Source organism: Cricetulus griseus, chromosome 5 (genome assembly GCF_003668045.3).
Source record: "Cricetulus griseus strain 17A/GY chromosome 5, alternate assembly CriGri-PICRH-1.0, whole genome shotgun sequence".
Classification (NCBI taxonomy): Eukaryota; Metazoa; Chordata; class Mammalia; order Rodentia; family Cricetidae; genus Cricetulus; species Cricetulus griseus.
In genome coordinates, this window is record NC_048598.1 from 166,754,814 (window position 1) to 166,773,701 (window position 18,888).

The 18,888-nt window shown below is 40.1% G+C and overlaps 1 protein-coding gene and 1 long non-coding RNA gene across 3 annotated transcripts in view; one reads left to right on the top strand and one right to left on the bottom strand.

Moving 5' to 3' along the window:
- Positions 1–10,960, top strand: part of LOC103160572 — a 28,085-nt gene extending 17,125 nt beyond the window's left edge. For both annotated transcript variants that reach the window (XR_004770199.1, XR_003486219.2), the window contains exons 3-4: positions 3,593–3,793; positions 9,876–10,960. This is a non-coding gene — a long non-coding RNA (uncharacterized LOC103160572). The remainder of the gene's footprint in view (positions 1–3,592; positions 3,794–9,875) is intronic.
- Positions 10,961–14,295: 3,335 nt separating this feature from the next.
- On the bottom strand, positions 14,296–15,252 carry LOC100759137 (ribose-phosphate pyrophosphokinase 1). Its single transcript, XM_027419716.2, has one exon. The coding sequence runs from the start codon at positions 15,250–15,252 to the stop codon at positions 14,296–14,298; it is 957 nt and encodes a 318-aa protein (XP_027275517.1).
- Positions 15,253–18,888: the final 3,636 nt, after the last annotated feature.

Here is an 18,888-nt window from a genome sequence, read left to right on the forward strand (position 1 = left end):
CAAAAACAACCAACAAACATTATTATCATTTTTTAATTCTTCAAAAATAACCTTTATTAAGATTATCGTATCTATTATTAATGGAAAAAGAAAGAAAACTAACTATTGTGGTGTGCCATCGTCTCACAATTACACTGTTGACTCACTATTTGTACCCAAGTCCTACCAGAGGTCAGGCTAGCACCGACAAGTACCTCAGAACAAAGAACCTTACCAAATGTTTTCCTTTTGGCTGTACCACAGTCACTGAAACACCTGAGGCTTGCTGGATTTGCTAACACTCAGGGAAATGGCGACAGCAGAAGACATCAGGTGACGTCTTGCTAGTTTCCTACCATGATCAAATTCCTAAATTTGAAAAGTTAAGAGGCAAGTTGTTTCCCCATTCAGTAGCTGGCATCTGTGTCTGTCTGTAATGTAAGTCATAGATAGACTCTCAAGTTCTGTGGAAAGTTAGCATTGAATTACTGGCTAATGTTACTCCAGAAGAGCTGTGTTCATTACAGCATGGATCTGAACCAACTTGCATAGCCTTATAGTCGTCCTTCAGTTTATGATGCTGAACGTATGGTGCTCTAGCTTACAAGAGAACAGCAAAGATGAGATTGCCTTGAAGTCTCATTTAGACAGTTAATTTTATCTTTGTTTTCTTTCATTGTGTTTCTCGATGGTGCAAAACTAATTGGCTCTTATCACAGTTACATTACCTTCAAAGGCAGATAAAATTAATGCAAAGTAAAAGATCACTATAATCAGAGAGATCTGGTTGAAATGGAGAGAGCCTCACTTAAAGTGGCTGCATAGCCCCAGAGGACTCTGGCAGAATAATAAATCATGACTTTCTCCAGGTTATCAGCCTGAGCTCCAGTTCATTATTTTGTATCATTTGTTTTAACCTTGGATTGTCCCCACTACATCTGCTCTGCGGTGATTAATTCTGCTGATGGAAATAAACTGTCGAAGGGCGACACGACGCTGCATGACTAATTAGCAGACCGAATTATGTCCATAAATTAACATTTTGTTTTTATTCATTTAAATAAATCAAAGTTGTCCAAAATTATTTTGGGTAGATCGTTTTAATATGAATTTAGGTTTCTAACCTCTAGCTGGGTCAGTTCGTATTCTTTTTGTCTGACCTTTTGCCAACTAGTTCTTAAATGTTTTCTAATCCCAACTTTCTGAAACTCTCAAAGCCAGGCTGTTGTTTCTACTCACCCAAAGGGAAGGCAGCTTTTTCCAGTTTCATGCTCTGCCATCATCTCTGCTTTAGCCTCCCTTCCTCAGCTCTGTCCTGCCAGTCCTAGGCCAGCTCCTGCTTCTGTTTTTAACTGGTCATGTAGAAATGAGTGCTGTTATGAAAATCAGAATGTTTCTTGAAAGCATATTTGAAGGCCTCTGTCACAAGAAAAGAGTAACTAAAAACAGGGATCAAGGACTCTTCTTAAATGTCAGCATTATTCTCTCTCTCTCTCTCTCTCTCTCTCTCTCTCTCTCTCTCTCTCTCTCTCTCTCTCTGTGTGTGTGTGTGTGTGTGTGTGTGTGTGTGTGTGTGTGTGTGTATGCAGGTCCTTGCTTATGAGCACACTTGTGGAGACCAAAGACTGACATTGTATGACACTGCTTTTCGCTAGTTCTGCTGGCCAGGGAGCCTCTAGGATCCACCAGTCTCTGCCTCCTTAGTGCTGGTGTTACAGATGGAACACACCTTGACTTTATGTGGGAGCTGGAGATCAGAATTCCAGTTCTCACCCACTGAAGTAGCTCCAACCTTGAATAGTGGCTGTAAGTCTTGGTAAATGTTAAAAATCTGCATAGAAATTCAACCTGAATGAGTATAAATTATAAAACTGCTATCATTTCATCATCAAAAAGAAGCTCAGGAAATGTCTTTGTATATTGTGCAACCCTGTTTGCTTGCTTCTAAAGACTATTTAGACCTCCACTCAGTCCTCCCGGAATGTTACTCTATTATCTTAAGTTGGTAAATGCAATTCAATCCTACCTGCCCCTTCAGCAAACTGAATAACCAAGCACTCACAAGTCTGCAAGTTAACCAAAGGAAGTCCTCTCTATGGTTATCATTACCATGTACACAGTGGCTGGGCTGGAGCAGGCATCCCCCAGCTCAGCTGTACTTTGTTTTCCCCAATGGGCTTCCATTGGGGTTTGTTTGACAATGAGAAAATTCATTCCATGGAAATCTGTGATGCTAAAATCAGAACTTTTGGTTTCTTGACATCTGGCTGTTAAACATTTACAGCATTCCATGATGCTAAACTCAACTCTATTATAGTGCCCCCTTATTAAATTCTCAGTTGGTTCATAGCAAAAGGTACCTCCTTTTGCTTTGCTTGCTCTCTTACTCCCTCAAAGTCTCGACTGCTTGTATGCAATATATAATCATATCATAGAAATTGATGTTTGAATAAATGTCTACACTGAGTGTGGTGGTGCATGCCTTTCCTTCCAGCACTTGTGAGGTAGAGGTAGGTAATCTCTGAATTCAAGGCCAGACTGGTCCACATAGTGAGTTTCCAGACAGCCAGAGCTAAATAGTGAGATGCTCTCTTCAACAACAACAAAATAATAAAGTAAAAACAGAAGGAAAAGAAAGAAAAATAGAAATAAATGCCCAGAAAAATCCAAGTGAAAGATGGTGAGACAGGCATTTACCAGCCTCGCTTCACCTGGACCAGGCCCTGTCTCGGTTGTAACCCCAGACAGATCACTTTATCATTTCTGATGCTTCAACAGTCTTACAACCTAGCCTGAGAAGGATTGTGTAGAAGCAACAACATGAGTAGAGGATTTGTGGTGTATTATTTATGATTTATTAAAGCTTGTCTAAGCATTCAGAAAGCAAAGCCAACCACAAGCTATAGAGGTCAGGCACTGGTGATACACACCTTTAATCCCAGCAGCCACATTAGCTATCCAGGGCAGTGGTGGTACACACCTTTAATCCCAGGACTCAGGATTATGAGGTAGATGGATCCGGGTTAGTTCAAGGCCACACTGACTACACAAAATTGATCCAATCCTAAAAGAAACAGCTCACACAAAGGTGATCTCAGCACCTGGGATCAGACACCTTTAATCCCAGCAGTGGAGGAGACAGGAATTCAGAGCTTTTTGCCTCTGAAGATTTGTGGAGACAGGGTTGCTATTTTAGCTGGGCAGAAGTAAGATCTGGCTTAGCTGCTTTGCTTCTCTGATCTTCAGCTTGAAGCTTGAACCCCCAATATCTGTCTTGGGATTTTTAGTTACCATGCTGCAGACTTGGCCTGCGAACAAAGCATGTCCAGTTTGGGAATTATGGGAAATTTGATTGACTAGATTATGAGAGGTTCTTAAATGCAAAGCAGAACTTGTTAAATGCAATAGACAATAGGAACCTATTATGGGCTGATTATCCTTAATCCGAAAATATGAAACCCAACGCTCCCAAATCCAAAATTTTTATTGCCAACATAATGTTAAAAATGGAAAGTCTGCATCTGACTTCCATGATGTTTATAGCAAAAATTCAGGTGTACTAAAATTATTGTATAAAATTCTTTGCTTAATGATTTTCTAATTTTTTTTGTAGACCTAGGAAGTAAACACTTCACCAGTCTCAAGAAGTTCCTGAAATTAACAAGACTCAAAAGTCTCCTCCCCTAGGTTGTGGAAGTAGTGAAGAATTGCTGGGGGAGGAACCTCTCCTTCTCTCAGCTGATTGGGCTGAAGGAAACTCCGACATGTTGAGCTACCTACATGTTATGCAGAGAGCCCCAGGACCACCACTTTTGTAAGCTGTCCCCACTTAACTTGTAAGGACTATGATTCCATGGTTTCCTTAAAAAAAAAATCTGTGACACACATCCGTATACACACAAAAAGATTAACCAAGAATTTTGCTTATTTTAACACTTCTAACTATTCACATGTGGATAAGTAGAAATGTAGGTTATTTGTTAAAATTTTCATATATTATATTCCAAATTCTGTTACCGAATAGAGAGATAAGAGGCAATGGTTCATCAAAGCAAATTTGTTAAATGAGGGATGTATGTTTCATGGAAAGTAAAGGAAAAAAAAGTCTAGAGGTTATCTCATGTATAAATCATGTACCAAAACTGTTGAAGCTGTTCTATATAATGCTGATATTATCACTAATTGAACTCATATTCTTAAGACAGAGCTGCCTTAAATTTGGCTACATTATTTCTTGGTGTATTTTTGGAAGAATCAAGGCCAGGTACTATGTAGATATCCTGACACCTGACCACTGCTGGACTCCCAATAGTCAGGTCAAACAACCAACCTAGGTGTGCATCAACATGGGACTGGACAACATGGTTGTGAAATATACACACAGTGGAAGTTTTACTCCTCCATAAAGAATAGAATTATGTCATTTGAAGAAAAGTAGTTAGAATTGAATATCATTGTGTTAACTGAACTGCTCTAGACTCAGAAAGACAAATAGTTTTGCTTATATGGAATTTATTGGGAAATGACCTGAAATTAGAATAACTACTACATATATGGAAGGAAGAAAGGGAAAGGGGGGGTCATTACAAAGGTAGATAAATATGACTGTTCTATTCAGGTAGGGTAATGTCTTAGTGAAATCTCATCCTCACACAATTAATACACACTAATGGGAAAAAAGTAAAGTTTTAAACGTCAGAATGGCAAGAAAGCTTTGTTTAAATCAATAATGTGGATTCTGTCTTAATTATGAACACAAAAAATCAGAGGTTCAAAGACATATTAACTGGTTAGTAATCCAGATAGTAAGATTCAAATGATGCAGGAGCAAACTTTCTATAGCTCCTTAGGGAGAAGAACCCTTTGCAAAAAACGGCAAATTGCTTACACATTGCCGAGAGAATGGAGGCTGGATTAAGGTTTAAGACAGCAGAGGCTGGGGCTGGAGAGATGGCTCTGGTTTAGAGCACTGGCTGCTCTTCCAGTTCAATTCCTAGAACCCACATGGCAGCTCACAACTGTCTTAACTCACATTCCAGTGGATTTGACAGTTTCATATAGACTTACATGCAGACAAACACCAATGCATTAAAAAAAAGACAGCAGAGTCTAAGGTGCTGAGCAAGATGAATAAGAAGCCGTGAGGAGCATGTGCAAGCCATTATTGGCCTTTCACACATTCTTGCTTCTCATGTAGCTATTTCCAGCTTTTAACTTTTAATTTTGCTGAATTAATTTTTAAAGATTTATTTATTTTTTTGGTTTATGTGTGCAAGTGTTTTGCCTGCAGGCATGTTTGTAGATCACATCTATGCAGCACCTACAGAGGCCAGAAAAGGGTTAAAGGGTTTTCATCCTATCCTTTAGAGCTGCTGTGAGCCTCCATGTGGGTGCTGGGAATCAAAGGAGCCCTCTGCGAGAGCAGTCAGTGTTGATTTTTTAAATACATTTTATTTAAATTAGAAACAATCTTATTTTACGTATCAATCCTAGTTCCTTCTCTCTCCCATTCTTCCATGTCCCCCAGTAACACCCCCATCCCAACCCCCACTCTCTCCCCAAGGAGGTGAGGCCTTCCATAAGAGATCATCAAAATCTGTCAAGTCATTTGGGGCAGGGCCTAGCCCCCCCTCCCCCCATGTATCTATGCTCAGAGAGTATCCCTCTGTGGGAAATAGACTCCCCAAGTCCGTTCATGCCCTAGGGATACATCCTAGTTCCTCGGCCAGAGGCCCATAGACTGCCCAGTGCTCCTAGGGAACACCCATATTCAGGGGGCCTGGTTTGGTCCTATGTTGGTTCCCCAGCTGTCAGACTGGGGTCCATGAGCTCCCACTTGCTCAGGTCAGCTGTTTCTGCGGGTTTCCCAGCGTGGTCTTGACCCCTTTGTTCGTCACTCCTCCTTCTCTGAAGCTGTATTCCAGGAATTCAGCTCAGTGCTTAGCTGTGGATCTCTGTTTCTGCTTCCATCAGCTACTGGATGAAGACTCTAGGAGGGCATTTAAGATAGTCATCATTGTCATTATAGGGGAAGAACATTTAAGGTAGCCTCTCCACTATTGCTTAGGTTCCTAGTTGGGGTCATCCTTGTGGATCTCTGTACAATTTCCTAGTGTCAGATTTCCTTTTAAACCTATTGTGGCTCTCTCTATTGATGTGTCTCTTTTCTTGATCTCTGCTGTTCCTGTCCCCATTCAATCTTCCTGATTCCTCATGTTCTCCCCCCTTCTCCCCTCCTCTTTCTCCTATCACCCTCTCCTCCCCCATGCTCCCCATTTGTTCAGGGGTTCTTGTCCCTTTCTGCTTTGCTGGGGGACCATGTATGCCTTTCTTATGGTTCTTCTTTTTTCCTAGCTTCTCTGGAGCTGTGGATTGTAGGCTGGTAATCCTTTGCTCTATGTCTAAAATCCATATATGAGTGACTACATACCATGTTTGTCTTTTTGTGACGGGGTTACCTCATTTAGGAAGGTTTCTTCTAGTTCCATCCATTTGCCTGCAAATTTCAAGATTCCATTTAATGCTGCTATGAACATAGTTGAACAGATGTCCTTGTTCTATGAATGTGCATCCTTTGGGTATATGATTTCCAAAGTTTGCACTCCCACCAGCAATGGAGAAGCATTCCCCTTTCTCCACATCCTCTCCAGCATAAGCTGTCATTGGTGTTTTTGATTTTAGCCATTCTGATGGGAGTGAGATGGTACCTAAGAGTTGCTTTGATTTGCATTTCTCTGATATCTAAAGATATTGAACACTTTCTTATGTGTCTTTCAGCCATTTTAGATACCTCTATTGAGAATTCTCTATTTAGTTCTCTACCCCACTTTTTAATTGAATTGTTTGGTGTTTTGGTGACTAGCTTCTTGAGTTCTTTGTATATTTTGGAAATCATCCCTCTGTCTGATGGGTGGTTGGTGAATATCATTTCCCATTCTGTAGGCTGACATTCAGTCTTGTTGACTGTGTCTTTTGCCTTATAGAAGCTTCTCAGTTTCAGGAGGTACCATTTATTATTGATCTCAGTGTCTGTGCTACAGATATAATGTTCAGGAAGCTGTGTCCTGTACTAATTCGTTCAAGGGTACTTCCCACTTTCTTTTCTAATAGGTTCAGTGTGGCTGGATTTATTTTGAAGCTTTTGATCCATTTGGACTTAAGTTTTATGCATGGTGATAGAAATGGATCTATCTGCAGTCTTCCACATGTCTGCATCTGGTTATGCCAGCACCATTTGTTGAAGATACTTTCTTTTTTCCATTGTAAAGTTTTAGTTTCTTTGTCAAAGATCAGGTTTTCATTGGTGTGTGGGTTAATATCAGGGTCTTCAATTCGATTCCATTTGTCTACCTGTCTGTTTTGTGCCAATCAGCCAGTGCTTTTAAAGGAGCTGGCTCAACAGCTGTATATATTTGTATGTATATGTGTGTACCACATGCATTAAGGCACTTGTGGGTGACAGATCCCCTGGAATTATCATTACAAGTAGTTATGGGCCACTTGATGTAGTTTTGTAGAACTGAACCTGGGTCCTCTGAGAGGAGCAAGCACTGTTAACTGCTGAGACATCTCTCAAGCCCCTAATGTAGCTAATTATAGCTGATTAAGTAAAGATAGCATCATCAAAAGACTCCACTGGTTTCAGGAGGATACCTCAGAAAGCCCCATAGACATGGAGCTAAATATGAGGTGATTATGAAAGATTGCAGCTACATATGGATGTCTGTGATGGAGTCAACAGCAAAGCCACACACTGTTATATAAATATGAGAGCAAAGACACTTTAGTGTAATTAACAGCACTTGGGACACCTACAAGGTCAGAGGCTGCAATGCTAGCCAGTAGTTAAGAGCTAGAAGACAGTCAAGGTCAGCAGCTGACAAAGAACAAGACAGAAATGGACAGAAGTGGGCTGTGACTACCCCTAACTGAGTGGACAGTTCATGAACTATGTGTGTCTGTACAAAACTAGACTGTAAAAGGGCCCATTATATTAAAAAAAAACCCTCCAACAAAATTAAAGTCTATTTGATTTTTGTAGTGGTTTAAATAGGAATGGCTCTTATAGACTCGTGTGTTTGAATGTGAGGCTTATAGGGAGTGGGAACTATTAGGAGGTGTGGCTTTGCTGGAGTAGGTGTGGCTTTGATGAACGAAGTGTGTTACTGGGAGTGGGCTTTGAGGTCTCAGAAGCTCAAGCCAGGCCTAGTACGTCTCTCTTTTCCTGCTGCCTGCCTATCCATATGTAGAACCCTCAGCTTCTTCTCAAGCACCATGTCTCCATGCTTCCCTTTTCTTTTTTGCTCTGCTTCAGCCACAGAGTTCTTCTTGCTGCTCCTGTGACAGGTGGTGTGTGTGTGTGGTGTGTGTGTGTGTGTGTGTGTGTGTGTGTGTGTGTGTGTGTGTGTGTGTGTGTGTGTAAAATCTGGATAAGAAATGGTCCTGAAGACTCATGTATTTTGGGATTTGCCTTTAATGTGACCATGTTTAGAGTTATGTGTGAAGGTGAGGGCTTCCTGATAGCTGATTGGATCACAAGTTCTAAACTCACTAGTGGATTGGTCCCCTTGATGAATTCATAGCTTGGACTTTTAGAACATATGGCCTGCTTGGAGGAGGTAGGTCTCTGGGGGCATGCCCAGCCTCGTCTACAGAGTGAGTTCCAGGACAGGCTCCAAAGCTTTACAGAGAAACCCTGTCTTGGAAGACAAATCCAAAAAAGAAAGGAAAATCTTGTTTCTGAACCCGTTCTTTTACTTTCATCCCCTCTCACTCTGCTGCTTTCATGCTGTCTCCTGTTCTTGCTATCTCACTTTTTTTGCCTTTTCTCTTGCTCCTCTCTCTTTCCTTGGTTCCTTTCACCACCATTGTCATGATGTCCTGCTTTGCTGAGGTCCAGAGACATGGGATCTAAGCATCCATAGGTGAACATATAGAATCTTCCCTCCTTTAAATTACCTAGGTATTTTGTCATAGCAATGGAAAGTTGATGACTATATGCATGTTTTCTGCCTTAACATCTTATGTGATTCCCCAAGGACTCAGAGCCTATTTCCTTAATTTTTCTTTAAGAGGTAGGGCTGCTCAATAGGAAAGCCAACTAGCAAACAAGAAGGAATAAATTCGTAATTTCAGTCTGTAAAACAGATACTAGTCATTGCTTATTTCCAAACCAGAGACAATTTAATGCTGCAAAAGAGGTCTCTTTACTTTGCATGAAATGATGAGTTATCCCAGGTATTACATAGTATATACAAATAAATCAGGGCTAAAATTTAATGGATTTCTGCAGAGGAGGGGAAGGAGTATTGTAGGAGCCAGAGAGTTTAAGGACACCATAAGAAAACCCATAGGATTAACTAAGCAGGGCTCAAGAGACAGAACAATCATGGATCCTGTGTGGGTCTAACTTACATCCTCTACATATGTGTTGTGTAGCTTGGTCTTCCTGTGTGACTCCTAATTGTAGCAGTAGGGGATATCTCTGACTCTTCTGCCTGATTTTGGAACCCTTTCTTCCTATTGGGTTGTCTCCTCCAGCCCTGATTTGAGGGGAGGTGCTGAGTGTTATTGCAACTTGATATTGCCATGTTTGGCTGATATCCCTGGGAGTCCTGCCATTTTCTGAAAGGAAACAAGTGGAGGAGTAAATGGGGGCGGGGCTGAGAAGCAAGGAGGGAGGGGAAACTGTGGTTTAGATGTAATATATGAGAGAAGAATAAATTTAAATTTTTTAAAAAAATTAATGGCTTTCCTGGAAAAGAAAAAAAAAAAAAAAACAGAATGATGAGTACAAAAGCCACTGAAAAAGTCACTAGTTGCATAATAACTAATCTGGACAAATGTATTATTTAAAAACTATTCAATCATGGCCTTATCTTTTCTAATTCATGCAGGATGCCTGACGGTATAATCATCTGGCTGCATCTCTGAAACAGCACTAGGAATTGGGAAGCATGTTAGCAAACACTCGATGAAGCCACTCTGAAGAAAACATCATTAATCATGGCATCTGATAAGTGACATGCAGGGTCCAGATCCATTTCGACATTACACTCATACTGAATTCCTGCAGTCGGTCCTTGGTGCATAGGGATTAGGCATCTTTCTGTGAATGAGATTAGGGCTTAGGTATCTTTATTTAACACAATTTCTTTATTGAATCTTTGGGAATTTCACATCATACACCCCAATTCTACTCACCTTCCATCCCCTTCATTTCCTTCCTTACCCCCTTCAGCAGCCCCCTGAAAGAAAATAAAAAACAAAACAAAACAAACCAAAACAAGCAAACAAAAAGAAAATCAACAACAATATCATAACCAGAACTTCCATCTTTCTCACCTCTCCAACACCTCTTCATTTGTCCTGGTAGCATTGGGACCCTTGGTGTGTCACACATTGTACCCTTTTGTCCTATCAGCTTGACTGGCAAATGTTCATTGCAATGAGTCACTGGTCTGTTCAAGGCCTCTGGTTTCTGGTACACCATCTTCTCTGGATCCTCACTGAAACGCTACTTGGATATCCCTCTGTTGCCCCAAGTCATAGAGATCCTGTGTTTATCATTTTACAGGACCAGTTCTTTTCACAGACCAGCTCATTTACCCCTCCCCCCCACTGCCCACCCTAGCATCTGCCCCATCTGGGATTAGGCATCTTTATTGTGAATGAAATTAGGGATTAGCCATCTTTATTGTGAATGAAATTAGGGATTGGGCATCTTTATTGTGAATGAAATGTGGGACTAGGCATCTTTATTGTGAATGAGAGATGTATATTTCCCAAAATGCAACCTCCCCAAGATGCTGTGGTTTCCAATTGCAGATGTTTTCCAGTGCAATTTTCTTTGCTCATTGCTGCTCAGTTTCCCCAAAATGTACAATTTCCATCGTATCAATCACCTACTGGAAATACATTACAAAAACCTATGAGAGTGCCCCATTGCTTTTTTGAGTAAATAAAAAACCTTAAGTTGGTATTTAAGACATTTCATTATTGCTAGGTTTATCCTTCCCTAGGGAATTTTCATTCAACTTAAAAAAAATCGGCAGATGCATACTAGCTGAGTGTCTATGATTCTATTGCTTCTTGAGTGATGTTCCTGCCTCTTCTGAGATGGTTGTGTTCATGAGTCACATACCTATTTCTTTTGCAAAAGGTTGTGCAGGCACTCCCCGGGGCTTCTATCCAGAGCACGCTTTACCAATAATGAATTTCTTCATTTTAGCATCTTTTGCAAATCTATGTAGGCTGAGAACTTACTAAGTAATTGGCTTCGGGCTCCTGGCACTGTTTACTGTGTTGTTCCTTTCACACTTTCCCCTGTTTTCTCATAAGTAGCAAAGAGGAATGAAACTCTAAATATTTAGGCTAGAATCTCCTAGGCCAAAAATGTCCAAGTTCACCACTTCCAGCTTATTTTATGTTCAAAGGAGAGCAACTTTTGTGCCATTTTACAAGTACAGACATTCCTTTAGCTTACAATAATCTATTCCCCATTTTGTTTTCAGGCATCACCAGAAATACATTTAATATTCATATTTTGCTAACAATCTGCTTATGGTGATGTACATACACACAAATACACACTCTGTCTCTCAATATACACTCACACACATATACAAACATACATGCACTCAAACACACACTAATTCACACCATAAACATACATATAAACACACATAGATTCACATGCATATACAACACACACACATACTCATACACTCACATATACACATATGTGCACACAACATATACACACATATGTACACACTCAAACACATACACTTCAAAGCAATCTAGCCTTTTCTTTTGTTTCCTCTTTTATTTTATGTGTATGGGTGTTTGCCTTCCCTGTGCTTGGTGTTCAAAGAGACCAGAAGAGCACACTGGATCTCCTGGAACTGGAGTTACAGCAGTTCTTGAGCCCCTGTTTGGGTGCTGGGAACTGAACTTAGGTCCTCTGCAAGAGCAACAGTGCTCTTCATTGTTGAGACATCTCTCTAGCTGAGCTAGCCTTGTTAATCATACCCTAAAATCCTTCTAGCCTCTATACATTCCCTATTCATTCCTATTTTTTTCTATAATAACTAGATGGATTTAAATACATGTTATTTACAACGTAAATGGACATTCTTCATTTGCTTTGTATTCTGTGAGAAGTTTGTCTCAACTGGTTGTATGAAATTGACAAGCTTCATTTAAACAGAAGTGCTACAATGAGTCTTAAAGTGGAGGCTTAAAGTAGAAGTTGCATTGTATATAATATATATATATATATATATATATATATATATATATATACAATTATATAGTGTATACATTCATTTGCATAATCAAAGAAGTTATGTATTTACTTCAGGAAACAGAAGGATCGCATAGCATTAAGAAGCTATTGATGGAGCATGAAGACATTCACCATTTGCATTACTATGGCCTGGAAAGATGAACAATTGAATGAAATCTATTAAAAATACATCAAAAGGCTCGTTCTCCATTCACAGCATTTGTGTAGACAGCAGGAGTGGATGCCAAGGTGGGAGATAGGAAGACACCTCCGCAGGGACTCATGAGAATGAGTATCCTAAAGATGATATAGCTATGGGCTTCCTCTGGTAGCATGCCACGCCAGTTGCCCCATTACATGGAACACGTGTGTATGAAATTCCTGCAAGTGTACATGGGTGCATTTGGAGAATCTAAATTCTTCAGTATTGTGTGTACATTCCTGTTTCTAGTACTATAGTTTTGTGCTTTAATATACTATAATGAAACACACTCTCAACAAGTCCTTGATGAATTCTGCTCATTTTCCCCCCAGACAAACTTTGAAAAAAGCCTGTCCAGTTTGCTTTATTAAAAAATCCCTGTAAGGATCTTAATTGGGTTTTTGCCAACTAGATAATTTGAAGAAGCTCTCAGTGCAATTTCATTCTTCCTAGTCAGGCTTCTAGTGTACTCATTTCAGACATTTTCTTATTCCTTAGCAAAAGTTAAGTTTGCATGGGGGTTTTATTACTAGTGATAGATTTTGTTGCTTTAGTATATGGATATATCTATATCTATCTATCTATCTATCTATATCTATCTATCTATCTATCTATCTATCTATCTATGTAGTGAATGTATATGAGATAGAGTTTCACTCTGTATCTCAGGCTGTTTTGGCCTGAAACTCACTATGTAGCATAAGCAGACCTTGAACTCTCAATCTTCCTTCCACGGCTTCCCAAATACTGAGGGTTTAGTAACTTCAAGCACTACTTTTTGGAAGGAACCATAATGGTAAATTTTCTTAATCGTTTAATGTTAAATACTTGTCTTAATACTGCCTTCAAATCAGAATAAACACAGGAAGTTGGGCTTACACTATTTCTGTAGAAATAAAAAGGTGACATTCCATCTTGCTTATATACCTGGCAGTTCACATGAGAAGCCAAATAGCTGCTTGAATACTGCTTCTTTAAATCTATTTGTTTTTGTTTCAGCCTTTAGAAATTCTTGGGGCATTTCTCTGCTTTCTTGGAGATGAGAAATGTCACGCAATTTTCATAGGCATTCACTTTGATACACACCCAGACACTGCACTGGCTCTCCTTAAAAGATATGAGAGATCTCAAAATACAACATAAATGTTGAAACTACCGGGAAGGCACTGCATGCCACCTAAACAACCATGGTGGTCGTTTGCAGCTACAGCAAAACACCCACTGTAAATATTAAAGATTACCTATTAGAGGCGTTGCTTTCCACAAGTTATGAACAGAGGAACCCAATTCCATATTTGCCCAGGAAGAGGATGCCTGGGCAGAAAGCTAAAGTGAAAGAAGGCTCCACTGTGTACATTTGATGATCCCAATGCTGGCATAAACCAGGAGATGCTCTTGCCTTCCAGTGTATTTAGAATCCAGGAGAGGGGCTAGCAGTGCCCTGGGTACTTGCTGAAGTTTCCCATAGACCCTGGTGAACTTGCTGTATGTGATTGTGTTTGATAGATCCGAATGGCTTTGTAGCTGGTTTGTCCTCATGTAGTTTGATGCAGTGTGTTGGGAGATCAGAAACCTTGCAGGGATTGGCGTTGTGAAAGCTTCAACACTCACAGTGTCAAAGGAGCCAGAATGAACCAAGTCGGGAAACTCCATAATCCCCTATCTCAAGGCCACAGTGGACTCATGGGTCTCCTATTGAGCATTTCATCATACACAGAAGCAAAAAACACTGAACAGGTTTTATTTTCTCTTACTGCATTTAAAATATCTCTATCTCTCTCTCTTTTTCTTTTTTCTTTTCCTTTCTTTCTTTCTTTTTCTTTTTTTACAAAGGAACATGACTGAACAGGTAGGAAACAGATTCTCCGTTATGGGTTCTTCGGATGGCTTCTGCAAGGATCATGGATATGTCAATCACCTGGATTTTGGTGCAGTGCTTCATCTTGTCCTCCTGAGGTATGGTGTTAGTGACCACTACTGCCTCAAAGCCTGCACCATTGATGCGAGCGATGGCTGGGCCAGAGAAGATTCCGTGAGTCAAGATGGCGTAAACCCGGGTGGCTCCCGCTGAGAGAAGTTTGTCAGCCGCATGACAGATTGTGCCGCAAGTGTCAGCCATGTCATCCACAAGGATGGCCACCCGATCCTTGACATCGCCCACAAGAACCATGCGGTCCACTTCATTGGCTTTCTTCCGTTCTTTGTGAATCAAGGCAAAATCCACATTCAAATGGTCTGCGATGGACGTGACCCTCTTGGCCCCGCCAGCATCAGGAGAGACAACCGTGCAGTTCCTCCATTCAGAAATATTCTCCCTTATCCACTTCAGGACAGCGGGCTCTGCATACAAATTGTCTACCGGGATGTCAAAGAAGCCCTGAATCTGAGAAGCGTGTAGGTCCATGGTGATGATGTGGTCTGCACCTGCTATCGACAGCATGTTTGCCACAAGCTTCGCAGAGATGGGAGCCCGGCTCTTATCCTTTTTGTCCTGACGGGCGTACGGGAAGCACGGGATGACCGCAGTCACCCGGCTGGCTGAGGCGATCTTGCAAGCGTTAATCATGATCAGAAGTTCCATTAGACTGTCGTTGATTTCGCCACACCCGCTCTGAACGATGTACACGTCCTCTCCGCGCACACTCTCACCGATCTCTACGCAGGTCTCCTGGTTACTGAATTTCTTAGTTACCACCTTGCCGAGCTCCAGGCCCAGGCGCTCAGTAATCTTCTGGGACAAGTCTTGGTGGGAGCTGCCACTGAAGATTTTGATATTTGGCATCTTACCAGAGATCCTAGATTCAGCTGGTCCAGGCTCTGCCACCTTGGAACGGAACTTGGACCACAGACCCTAACAGCTTCCGGTCATTGCATAGCAGGTGGTTATGAAACCGTTACTGTCCCTTCCGTAACGGTTGTGCTGATCTGACCCAAAGTATTTCGAAAAAGCAAAACAAAACAAAAGACTTGATTGGCACCTGCTGCACACTTTCAAATTAAGAAGACGTTCTACTCCATGGGAATTTTCCAACTGTCATTATATATTATTATTATTATTATTATTATTATTATTATTATTATTATTATCTTTTCTTGTTTCTTGTTTTTTCCCAGGAAGGGTTTACCTGGCTGTCCTGGAATTAGGTCTGTAGATCACAACTGGCCTAATTCAGAGAGAGACTGCTTCTGCCTCCTGAGTGCTGGAATTAAAGGCATGGGCCACTGCTTGGACAATTATTATTTTTTTAATTTTAATTTTATTTTATTAGTTCAAATTAGGAACAAGCTTGCTTCAGATGTCATTCCCTTCTCCCTCTCCCTCCCCTCCCCTCCAACATCCCACCTGCCCTTAGCCATCCCCCCACCACTCCCCAGGCAGGGTAAGGCCCTCAAAAGGGGCTCCCCAAAGTCTACCACATCATCCGGGGCCAGGCCTAGGCTCTTCCCCATGTGTCCAGGTCAAGAGAGCATCCCTTCACATGGGATGGGCTCTCAAAGTCCCTTCTTTTTTTTAAGACCTTACATATTTAATACAGTGCATTACCCCTGTACAAATGGAAAAAAAATTAAGTTCAACATTTCTAGAACAATATGGGTGTTAATTTTTGTGCAATGCCAACTGAACATGGTAAACTGGGATACTTTTTTCCAGAGTTGACAGCACAGCTAAAGTTTCCAAAAATTCAAATTGTATATGTATATATATTTATATTTATATAAAAAGACCAATAATGGCAGTATGTTATGCATCAATAGCAGCAACAGCTTTTCCAAGTTCTGCAGTCATTTGAACAAAATTGTAGAGATATCCAGCACTCCATTTAAAAAAAAAAGTAAAAAACAGAATCCCAGAAAAACAGCACAGTTCTGTTACCGTTGTGGTACCTGGCACCATTTTTTTTTTTAAATTAGCTTCTCAATCATCATCTGGAAGGAAACCATTCTGAGCAACATCATTAAAAACAGCTCTGATAAAGCACGGTCACTACCATGTATCATAAAGCAGGTCCATCCACATATGAGTGAGTACATATCATGTTTGTCTTTTTGTGATTGGGTTACCTCACTCAGAATGGTTTCTTCGAGTTGGACAATTATAATTACCTTTTAGGGACTGTTTAAATTTGAATACACTAAAACACAAAGCAAGGTTCTTAAACGAATTTAAATGGAAAGTTTCAGGCTGGATGAGTATGTACAAAGTGTTTAGTCCATTTCCAACAGAGTAAAATGGCAAAGAAGGTTGGAAAGTGGTATAACTGGGAATCCATTCCAGAGTATTTGCAAGTACCTCCAGGATACTTGCTGTGTTAATTAAATAAATATCCCACAAGCAACTCCTGTGTGTCAGTTGTTTGACCTTTTGCAGGTGTATCAAAATCTGCAGCCCTATGGGCCATATATATCCTTGTGTAGCTGTGAGTGTAGCAAAACATGTTTGTAGATGGCAACCTCACTTCACAATGTGTAAGGCTTGGACATCTCTGTTGGAGTGTAAGATGATGAGTTGCTAATATCAACTAACCTACACGTTTAAAAAAACAGAGTCTGGGACAAGCAAGTGGTCATCAATAAGTATGAAAACATTTATTGTCTACAACAGTATGAGAAATGTATTACTTAATTATACAGTATTTTTATTTTTATACACTTAATGAGATATTACAGTTGTATAAATAACTAACAATGCCCATGCTAAAATGTTACATCAAAATAGCATGTTGATGATCTAAGTACATCCCTCTTGACATGAAAATTCCGTCTTTTCTCTGCAGTTCATGTTCTTTGCAATTGACAGTGCGTGCCAACTGCTTTCTGTTCACAAGTCTTCATTCATGTTCTTTCTTAGAAACAAATCCAATGGAAACACCTGTGCCATGTAATTCATGCCCAATGAGCAGTGATTTGTACAGAAAATCCTGTAGCTTAATTTAGATGCACTAAAAAGTACTTGCAGCTTCAATTAAATTGATTTTTCTTTTAGTGTTCTCAGTATGACACACATTTTCAGTGTTTAATGAAAAACAAAACAGATTTTCAAATAGAATTAATATTACCTAAGTAGGACTGAATGCTAATGTAAACATTTAAAACTCATGGCTGGTTGTATTTTTCTTGAGGTGTTAAGTAGAAGCCTTTTTTGTATTGCTGTTATTTTTGTTCTAAGATCTGGCTGTTGCTATACCTCATAATTCCAGGGCTTTGTCTGGAGTCATGATATGTTAAAGATGGAAATGCCCTCAGAGACCATTCAGTCATTCTCTATCCCAGTTCACAGTTAGGGAACCCAGTACCAGAGAAACAAGTTACCCATAATGCACTGACTCACTAAAGCTCAGTGTGTACTAGGATGTGGGCTTCTTAGATTTCCAAGTATAGCTTCTTCTGCTCTGTTACTTTAGGCCCCTTCTTCAATCCATCCCCTAGTTTATTAGAATGATGAGGCGGAGAAGGTGTGCATAAATGCTTGCATAATATTTTCTTACTTACCAAGTAACTACAACAAAGAACAAATATGATCCCAAATGTACTGCTGCTGAAACCAAGCTCTGAAATTTCCAGAAATGAACCACTGATGTCATCAATTGTGATGCCATAGATTGTGATGTTATAGATTGTGATGCCACAGATTTGTGATGGCATAGATTGTGATGTCTTAGAATGTTATAGATTGTGATGTGTTATAGATTGTGAGGCATTGGTGGTTACTGTGACATTTTTCTAACTTGGATAGATCATACAGGGACTTCACATTGTTCTTTTTGTTCCATGGGTTGAGGGAGACAACTGACTTATCACCAACTGCTTCTGGAAAGTTTCATGTAGTGATAATGCATACTGGATAACACATTCTGTCTGTTGAGAAATTGCCCCTTAGGAATTACTCTAGAAATAAGAATGATGAAGGGCAGAAAAGGCCACACATTTCCTTCCCAAAACAAGAGTGCTTAAATATCATCCCCACAGTTCTGTGAGAAGTTTTGCATTTTGAAGGTCTTTGGAGTCAATAAGCAGAATACTTATATATTTCCTTCCCAATAGTTTCTTGCTTTACTGGTTGTTTCTTTACCCTTCACTGTTCTGACATAAATAATTCAAAGACAGCTCTGATGCAGCTTGATCAGCTGAGGAGAAAAGAAATCCAGGCAGTCATTTCTGAAAGCGAGGAAAATGGTTGTATTTTAAGTTAAATAAATGCTTTCACTAAACACACTTACAGTTGACAAAATGCTAGATGTTTAGGTGGCAATTATCGTTCTCTGATAAACTGTCAAATCTTGTCACAACACATGTTACAAACAAGGACAGATTTAGATGTCCTCTATGACAGCTTTGTGTAGGTTGGGAATGTGTGGCAGTTAATTTCAAGCAAGGAACATATTTTTCTTTCCAGCAGTTATCTTCTTGTTGATTAGGA